Source organism: Babylonia areolata, chromosome 19 (genome assembly GCF_041734735.1).
Source record: "Babylonia areolata isolate BAREFJ2019XMU chromosome 19, ASM4173473v1, whole genome shotgun sequence".
NCBI lineage: Eukaryota > Metazoa > Mollusca > Gastropoda > Neogastropoda > Buccinidae > Babylonia > Babylonia areolata.
The window spans coordinates 2,382,515-2,392,514 of record NC_134894.1 but is presented as its reverse complement, the minus strand read 5'-3'; the positions used below and the strand labels follow the sequence as shown (position 1 = coordinate 2,392,514).

Genomic DNA, 10,000 nt, shown 5'->3' with positions numbered 1-10,000 from the left:
CTGAGACCATCCTTATTTTGTTGTGTCTGTAATGCACTTTGTATTTGGTTATGTCCATTTTTGTCAATTAATGGTTCAGAGTTGGGTGTTCGCTATTGTATGTTTCTGTATGTCTGTGGGTTCTCTTCTCGTGTTTTCTGTCATTGTCTCTTGCCCTTCGGGTTCGTCGCCTTGTATCCTCTGACTTCATCTTCAGAGCTGCAGCTTGTTTGGTTGTTGTTGTCCTGGGCTTATTCTTGCATCCTGCTGATACATTTTATCTTCTTCCTCTGGTTCTTCCACTGGTTGTTGCCCGGTGTCCTCTTGTCTTCGTACTGCATTTCCCGTCCGTCTGGTGGCAGGCCAGGGAGGGTGTCTGGTCGTTCATGTATTGCTATTAGTATGTGAATGAGCATGCACGTGTAAAGTCGTGCGTGTGAATGTGTGGGGTGTGTGTGTGCGCGCGCGCGCGCGTGTGTGTGTTATCCTATTTTTGCTCGTCATCATTTTTCCCTTTTGGTCCCTAAATCTACTTTATTTCCTTAGATACATACATACATATATAAATCTCTCTCTCTCTCTCTCTCTCTCTCTCTCTCTCTCTATATATATATATATATATATATATATATATATATAAATACATATATAGAACATGAATACAACAGTCACATAGGCATCTCTTGCTGACGTGCAAAACAATGTAGCATGCACCTCTCTCTCTCTCTATCTCTCTTTCTCCCTCTCCCTTTCACTTGGTTGTAATTTTCTCAATATTTCAATATTTTCCAATGCTTTCTTAAAATCGATCCCAGTATTCACTCTTATGTTTATCTCAGAATCAAATATTAGTTTTAAGTGGTTACATTTTCCATATTTGAACTTGGAGATTGTTAGTCGTGCTATTAGTAAGACATGATTGATTTGGTTTCTGAGATTTGTTTTCAGTTCAAAGGAGCTAGGAAGTCCAGAAAGAGCGACTTTTTCACTAATATTGATGTGCTGCTAAAAATGTGTCAAGATATATTGTTGTACCATTTTCCAAAAAGATGACAATTTCTGACAGTGATAAAAGGAGTGTTCAATGAAGTCAACCTCTTGACACTACATGCATTTGTTTGAATTTGCTACCCCCATTTTATGCAACATAATGTTGGTTGGGTAAATATTATGAATGAACTTAAAATGAAGCAGCCTTAGTCTTGATTCTTTGTACAGTCAGGAGCTGTGGTAAAGTAATCGTTTATATTTATATCTAGATTTCGTTTCCAGAACTGACTTGCGCATATGTCATGGTTTTGTTTTTTGTTTATTATTTCTCTGATCGTTTTGTTATGTAATGTACTCAGGAACCCTCTGTCTGTGTTGATCTCGTGTCCAACTGTGTGTTGTGTAGGGTCTCTGTTCATTTCAGCTTTCCACTCATTTGGTATAGCATTGATCAGGGCATTGTACTCCAACACAAGGCCAGCGTGAGAACCAACTATGTCTTTTATCTGTTCGTACGTCATTAGATTTCCAGTAGTCCACAAATCTTGTAGGTAGTTTATACCGGCTTTTGCCCATCTGGTGAAAAAAATAGTTTTCCCTTTGTATTTAATGTTTTTGTTGTTCCAGATTGGTTCGGTCCGCGTGTTTTCTACTTGTCGTTCTGTATTCAAAGCTGTAGTAGCTTTTAGCACTTCTTTCCAAAATGCCGATTTCATCTTATCTAAGCCTTGTATTTCGTTTGGGGCGATGTTTGCATTGAAAGTGCAATGGATGTTTGTGAAGGGGGACATTTGTTCTTTAGCTAATAGTGTCCAAAAAGACCTGTCTCTATCTTCTGCTACAAATTTGGATGCCCATTTTGCAAGAAACATCCTTTGTTGGTGTTCCACGTTTATCATAGTCAAGCCACCTTCTTCTAATTTTAGATTAAGCACGCTTCTCTTTATCTTTTCGAAAGCCTTTTTATTGTTGTATTTGCGTTTCCATAAGAATCTGTATACGATACTGTTGATGTAATTTAGAGTTATTTTAGGTATAGCCAACGCTTGCAAGATATATGAGAGCTGTGACAGAAGCAGGGTTTTTGCCAGTATTATTTTACCATATAGTGTAGGATTCCTGCGTTCCCATGTCTTTATTATTCTCAGGATGTTTTCGATTTTTTCTGACCAGTTTTCTTTGATTAGCGATGGCTCTGTAGAGGCCGAGAAGTAGACTCCCAAGATTTTCGGTTTTCCGTTTATCATTGGGATTTCGTCAACCTTCCCGCTTTCATTTTTTCTTTGTACCAAGCCATGTACCTTTCGATTTTAGCTTATTCAGTTTTAGACTCTTCAAACTTCGACAGTTTGGATCGCTAGTTTAATGTCTCTTTCGTTTTTCATTGTTATTGTTGTATCATCTGCAAATTGTTTGACTTTTGTTGTTGCTTTGATGGAACCACTTCGAACAGAGATTCCTTTTATATCCTGGTTATTCCGGATTTTAATTGCAAGGATCTCAACAGCAATTATAAAAAGCATAGGGCTCAGTGGTCAACCTTGTCTTATTCCTCGTTCCGCAGAAAACCATTCTGATAGCCAACCTCCATTATGGATGCAACTTTCTGATTGACTCATCGTGGTTGTGATGAGATGTATAAATTTCGGGCCGAAATTAAAGATGCTGAGTGCCTCCGTGATACATTTTTTGGATAGAGTATCGAAGGCCTTGGAAAAATCTACCGCGACTAGTGCACCAGCCTGGTTTGTTTTATCTATATATCACACTGCCTATGGCAGTCTCTGACGTTCTCGGAAGAAAGGAAAATATTGTACGAAGAGGTGGTATGGCAGCAGATGGCTGTGAGCGTGGAAACGATAATTGAAGCCAGCCCTGTCCATGGTCGATGTCCGGACAGATCCGGGCAGTATAGCAATTGACAGATCAGATCACCACATGGTCAGTTGAGTACAAAGGGACTCACACACTCCGAGGCCAGTCCAGCACATGTTGGCATATGGCAGCAGAATTATTAAGTGAGGTCCGTTTGGCTGGACACACGTGCGAGAACACAAAGAAACAAAGAAGGCAAGCCCAGCGTGGGTAACGCCCAGCGGAGATAATGGGGAGATTGATCAGTCCCGGGCTATATATAAGGCTGAACACAAAGACCCCGGGAGGAGACCCCAGAGCAGACCCCAGGAGCAGACCCGAAGAGAAAGGCCAGAGCAAACCCTTAGAAGACCGGTCTGCAGCTAGATGATGTTTTCAAGAGGTGTGTGACGTGTTAGATTCAAAGTCAACATAGGCAGTAGTTAGGTTAGGACAGGTCGTAGGATGTCTATGTTGATGACTGAAGAATGCTATTATGGATAGTTAAGTGATATGATGTTTAACCCAAGAATGTTGAAAATGCTGAATAAACAAAGTATCTAGAAATGAATCAAGTCTTCAGAACTTGTTAGTTGTTATATGTTGTGAAATTATTCCCTCTCGTCACAATCTATTTCATGGTGGTGTGTCTTATTCATTTGTTGGTTCGAGCCTGCTCTCTACCTTTCCACATCTCTTAGATGGTAGAATTTTCTCCCTGTATGAAATCTTATTGTGTCAGGTAACGTTAGGCAACAAACATAGGGAACCAAAGGAAATCAGAGAGAATAGACGGCATTCCCCTGAGCTGAAATGTTCTAGGCATAAGTTGGAATTTACAGTTGATGGAGATAGGGATATTCACTGATCTGATAGTTTGTGGACATGACTTTTCAATTCCATTTTGTGTAAAACACTCACAGGGTAATAGCGGCACCTTTTCACCCGAGTGATAGTAACGACGCAATACACCCGAGTGATAGCGCCAATCGCCAGTGTGATATATATACATGAAGTAAAATCATCAATAAGCCTTAGATGAGAAGTTATATTTCTGCCTTTTATAAAACCTACCTGATCGTCATTTATTATCTGCTTTATTACCTTTTGCAGACGTTTAGCGAGAGCTTTTGTGTAAATCTTAGTCTGTGTTCGTCAATGTAATCGGTCTATAATTACTTAAGTTATTCTTGTCCAGATTTTGACCTTTATGTAATAGTGTAATCACGCCCTTCTTTAACGAATAAGGTAGTCGTCCATTTTGGACCGATGAAATAATGCAATTGAAGTACGGCATTTTTTGTCTTTCCCAAAAGTGTAGGTAGAACGAAGGGGTCCATCAATGCCTGGGGCAGAGTCTTTATTAGAGTCTGGAGGGCCTGTGTGAATTCCTCTATAGACAAATCTATATCGCACAGTTCTCGTTCGTCATGAGAAAGAGTTGGAAATGACTCGTTTCAGAGGAAATGTTGTGTCAAACTTCGGTTTTGCGATCTACCCTTCTTTTCTTTGTATAGGTTTTGGTAAAAAAAATTAATTTCATTTGGAATTTCTGATGGATTTTCCGTAGTTGGATTATCAAGTTTCAGTGACGATATTATATTTGTTGTTCCCCGGTTTCTTTCCATATTAAGGAAGTATTTTGTATTTTTTTCTCCTTCCTCAATCCATTTCATTCGTGACCTAACTTGGGCTCCCCTTGCTCGATGCATTTCCTGCATTTCAATCTCTCTTTTCTTTTGCTGTATTCGCTGTTGTATCATTTTATTTTGTGGATCCCCACTTAGAGTGGTTTCTAGTTCTGTTAGTTGATTTAACTTTTCATTTGGGTGTTTTTCCCTTGCGTTTGCCGATAGCATATTGTATACAGAAAGACTTTATTCTAACTTTTAGCATTTCCCATGCGGTTTCTGGATCGTTGTTATAATATTCATTGAAATGTTCATCAGTTGTATTATTTATCTGATCTGTGAAGCCTTTATCATTCAAAAGTTGTTGAATTTCCAGTACCCCGTTCCTCTTTGGAAGTTATTTAGCTTTACGGTGACTGTAACAAGTCTATGGTCTGATAGTGGGAACGTTTCAATATTCGCCTCTTTGATTTTCGTCTTAGCAATGGCATCACAAAAAATATAATCTATTCTTCTGGCAGTGAAAGGGTTGGGTCGTGACCACGTGTAAGCCACTGTGTCTGGGTGTTGGGATCGCCATGCATCATGCAAGTCTAAACTGGCTACCATTTCCGTGAGAGACTGAATTTCTCTTTCAGCATGTTGTAATCCTGATATATTATCAATTTCGTTCATAGCAATGTTGAAATCACCGTTTACCCAAATATGATCTGATTCAATATCCTGTAGCAGTGCTGTGAGCTGTGTAATAAAGACTACTTTCTCTGCCGTGGTATTTGGTGCACAGCAGTTGATAATTGTGTGTAGTTTATCTTTCATACTAACTTGTAAACTTAATATTCTGCTGGTGGAATGTTTTAGGTCCATATTATCATAATGTAGCTTTTTACTTATAAGAATAAGGAGACCATTACTTTTTGTTGTTCCTACACTGTAAAAAATATCTCCATGCCACTTTCTTTTAATTTGGGAAGCTAAATCTTCTGTAATATATGTCTCTTGTAGGCAAATTATATCTAGTTTCCTTTCTCTCAAGTATTTGAACAAGGCCATTCTCTGTAGCTTATTTCGGAGACCTCTAACGTTCAAAGTTCCGATGCTAATTTCGTTAGCCATTGAAGTGGTAACATCACATCAAAAATCGTTGTTCATTCAATCATAAAGTCCGTAAAACATAGCCGGGGTCGTGGTGGGGGAAGACAGGGAGAGAACACCGATGACATCAGGTGTCACCCATGGCGCTGTCTGCTGCTGGTGGCTCCGTTCTTTCATTGCTGTCTCCCGTTTCCTTTAGTTTCTGCGAGAAGAAATCCTCAATCCGCGAGCGGCGGAGATTACTCCTCTCCTCCTCCGAAGACTGGCTGCGTCTTCTCTTTGTTGTGCTGTGTGAGCGTGAGCGCTGCGTGTTCCTTTCCTCTGGCACTGCTCTCCTGCTCGCGGCAGGCGAGGGCTCATGTGTGGCAGCATCGTTCTCACTCTCTTCCTGCACACTGCTTGGTTGAGTACACATCTCTGTGGTGTGTTGTGTGTTTGCCTGGGAGTGGGAGTGGGGTGGTGGTTTGCACACAGGATCCCCCCTCTTGTGCCCATCAACACCACATGTGAAACACACAACTTGGTTGGGACATTCTGCTGCAATGTGTCCCACTGTTAAACATTTGTTACATTTTTTCTGTTGTCCCTGCTTTTGTTCTTTATGATATATTCCGGCATGGGAGATGCCGACTTTTATTTTTTGGGGTAGAGGTTCTTTTGGGGTGGAGATCATCACAAATCTCCTCCTCCTCCCCGTTTCCCATTTTGTCAGTTGTCCGCTTCTGTCTCTTGCAAGTTCGTTCTTGATAGGCGATCTGATTTCTGAGCCTATCTTTCTTGGTGCCGTTTCTATATCTTTGTTTCCAATGCAGTGGGATGTCTGAAATCCAGACTTTGGTGGCTGGCCTTTCCTCACCGTCACTGTCGCTGGAGGCGAAAGGGTTTTTGTCCAATAAATTTATGTGTACTCCACTCAAATCAATGCCCTCTATCAGCAGTTTGTCTCTGAATTGTTTTTGTTGTGGGTAAAGGCGCCACAAACCTCTAATGCGCTGAGCACCTCTGATGGTACCTCTACCCGTAACCTTCTCTGCTGCTATGCACAAGTCTATAGTGTCAGGCATGCCATTGAAGCTGGGCAGGGCTCTCGCCGTGACGAACACCGGCTCGCATTCCGTGCCCGCCGCCATGGCGGAACACGTGGCTGGGCCTGGTACACACCACTGGCAGCACCAACCCGCGGGCTCCTCACAATGAACACACTTGCACCACAAAATACGAACACAGATGATACACCAGATCAACACAGACTGCAGGCGATGATTTTCACAACAGGATGTCACTTCTAACACTTGAATAAAACACGATATTTAAATGCCATTAAGAAAGGTACCTGCCGACGTCGGAGGTTAAACCGGAAGCCCGAACGCCATTATGTTCATGTTCTTCATCGTCTGTTTGCTCCAAGGATTGCATGTCATGAACGCCATTATGTTCATGTTCTTCATCGTCTGTTTGCTCCAAGGATTGCATGTCATGAACGCCATTATGTTGATGTTCTTATTAGTCTGTTTGCTCCAAGGATTGTATGTCATGAACGCCATTATGTTCATGTTCTTATTAGTCTGTTTGCTCCAAGGATTGCATGTCATGAACGCCATTATGTTGATGTTCTTATTAGTCTGTTTGCTCCAAGGATTGTATGTCATGAACGCCATTATGTTCATGTTCTTCATCGCCTGTTTGCTCCAAGGACTGCATGTCATGAACGCCATTATGTTCATGTTCTTCATCGTCTGTTTGCTCCAAGGACTGCATGTCATGAACGCCATTATGTTCATGTTCTTCATCACCTTTTTGCTCCAAAGAGTGCATGTCATGAACGCCATTTCAGTTTCATATCTTGAATTTTGCTTGATATGTAAAAATGCTCCCCCCTTCCCACCCCCCGTGAAGAACCTCTTTCCAGCTTCTATGACCATTTATGGACACAAATTTCCAAAAGGGTGTACAATAATCATATCATATACAGTTGTTTGGCTTGCACAAATTTGTTGTCGCTTTATTTTGAAGGATATGCTGCGAGCATTAAATGCTGTAAAATTCACATTTATTCCATATTTTCTCCTGGATTCGTTATGTGTGAGAAAAGTTCCATCACTTGTATGAAAAATGTGTGCAATATAATGAGTACCATTGTGATGGTGTCGGGGTAAGGATAGGGTTGGAGTGGAGTGGAGATAGGGATAGGTAGGATAGGGGATAAGGGTGTAGGAATGGAATGAGGGATTAGGAGTATTAGAAGATAGCAGGTTCCTGTGCAGGCAGAAGCATATGAAACGGACGCCCTTTCAATGGTTTATTCACTACAGTTATTACAGGAAAACAGTGCCTGCAAGACACAAACAAATAAAAGCCATAAATACAATGTCGATGTTGCATGTACGTATAACAATGAGCATACATGAGGCAAAGACCAAGACTGGTAGAGTACCCGCATCAACAAAGTATAAAGGAGGGAACCAAAACCAAACCGAAACACAAAAACCATATTCTACAATACATGAACACTGGAAGCACCATAAGTGGGAAGTCAGTCATTCATGGATGTGGGTAGCAAGGAGCATACACAGTGCTGTGCCTACCTCTGGGTTTGGTATTTGCCCAAAACAACTCAACTACTTATCTAAAATCTAGGTATTAAATTCTCAAAACTACAATACCAACAACTAGGGCAACTAAAAATCATAACCTAACTAAAACCATATAATATACTACAAATAATCTGCCCAATATAAAACTATGTGTAACTTACACTATGTCAAAATATAATCTTAACATATAATACAGTAATATCTTACCTAGTACCCCTATAAAACACATATTTTGCAACTCCCTTAGTTTATGCAACTCCCTTAGTCAAGTACCATTGATACTATCATACCTTATAGTATATAATAACAACATAATTATCAAAATACAACAAACTCATCCTACCAACTCCAAATGGGAAATCAAACCTCAAACTTAGTACATAAAATATCTAACATATACTTATAAAATATAATCACTATCAAGTACACATACACAGTAAACTCATAAAATTAACATGTCTGTTATCCTTCACCAGGTCCCCAAGACCATGCAACTAAGGGGCTAGGGTTATGCTTAATTAGTAAAAGTACCCAAACAACCTAATTCATGAAAAACTATTTCAGCTGTATTAAATTTAAAGCGACTCAAATGAATCAATCATCATGTGGCACTATACCGGAGTATGCCGTATAGGAGAAAGCATGATAGCTGAAATGGAAAGACTATTACTTGGTCTGGACTAAGCCACGGCATAAAAATAATGCATACGTGTGAAAACCAAACACTGACAGCCAAAGACTTTCCTAATACATTTAAACAGTGCAGTTACAGTGGTTGTGGCTAAGCTAACAATACAGATTAAGTAAAGCTCATACTGTGTCAAAGTGACTCAAATGAATCAGTTTATGATGTAGCACTATACTGGAGTAAGCCATATAGGAGAGAGCATGACAACTAAATTACAATTAACAGACCGATCCATATCAGGTGGTTTTAACCAATAACTGGTATTAATCAAACACTATCTTGTAATCATCTCAACAGAATACTACACACACCTTAGAGTACTGAGCACACTGTAGCAGTACAACTGATATCAGCATGTAAGATAATACCTGAATAACAAACAAGATAGAGAATCAGTGGCTTAGATATAATACTGGCAAACTGACAGACCAGATAGTAAGTGAAGCACTATCATGGCTTAGAAATTAAGTGGTGAATGAACTTGCACAAGTTATCCATTGCATCAAAGCCAAATATGAACATAGCTAAGCTTGTACTCAACATTTAAATCGCCTCTGCTGAAGCGGGGATAAGTAACCTAACCTTCATCAGTGACAGCAGATGAGAAAGAATGCGTCATCCACTAGAACATTCTGGAACAAACTATTTGTGTCCCGAGACGTCATTGACTGACGTTAAAAAGAATCAAATGGAAAACTGTGATGAGCATATGACGACATGGCGATTTTCTATATCAATCATAGCGGTGCTGTGACTACATGTCAAAGCAATAACTGAACAAAGCAATAACTGAACATACTCATATGAACACAAGTACTGTGTCAAAGAATACAAATTACAAATCATCAGCACATTTCTACACACTAGTACTCACAGCGATACTAGGGAGATGTCGCTGTTGTGGGACACAGCAAGAGAGAAAGAGAGCAGGCTCTGGCCATGGGCTGGCTCAGGTGTGAAGTGACCACTCATTACCCGCTCTGCCAATTTATACAGGTTAAGCGAACTACAAAGACAATCACGTGTGCTGCAAACCAGATCGGCACTAAACTGGCCAAACCTGACAACAACTGTGTTTCTTTCAAGGTGTTCAGTAATAAATTTCTAAATGTTTCCTGAACCAATTTACGTTGGATAAGTTGCAAAAGAAAGAGCTCAACGCCTACTTT

General features: G+C 40.2%; 1 protein-coding gene across 1 annotated transcript in view; it reads right to left on the bottom strand.

The window, feature by feature from the left end:
* The window catches only part of LOC143293374 (uncharacterized), a 13,274-nt gene that overhangs the window by 2,726 nt on the left and 548 nt on the right, over positions 1–10,000 (bottom strand). The window contains exon 1 of the mRNA XM_076604182.1: positions 1–10,000. This exon is cut by the window's left edge and continues 2,726 nt beyond it; it is cut by the window's right edge and continues 548 nt beyond it. Coding sequence (XP_076460297.1) covers positions 1,176–2,216 — 1,041 coding nt within the window. The 5' untranslated portion in view covers positions 2,217–10,000 and the 3' untranslated portion in view covers positions 1–1,175.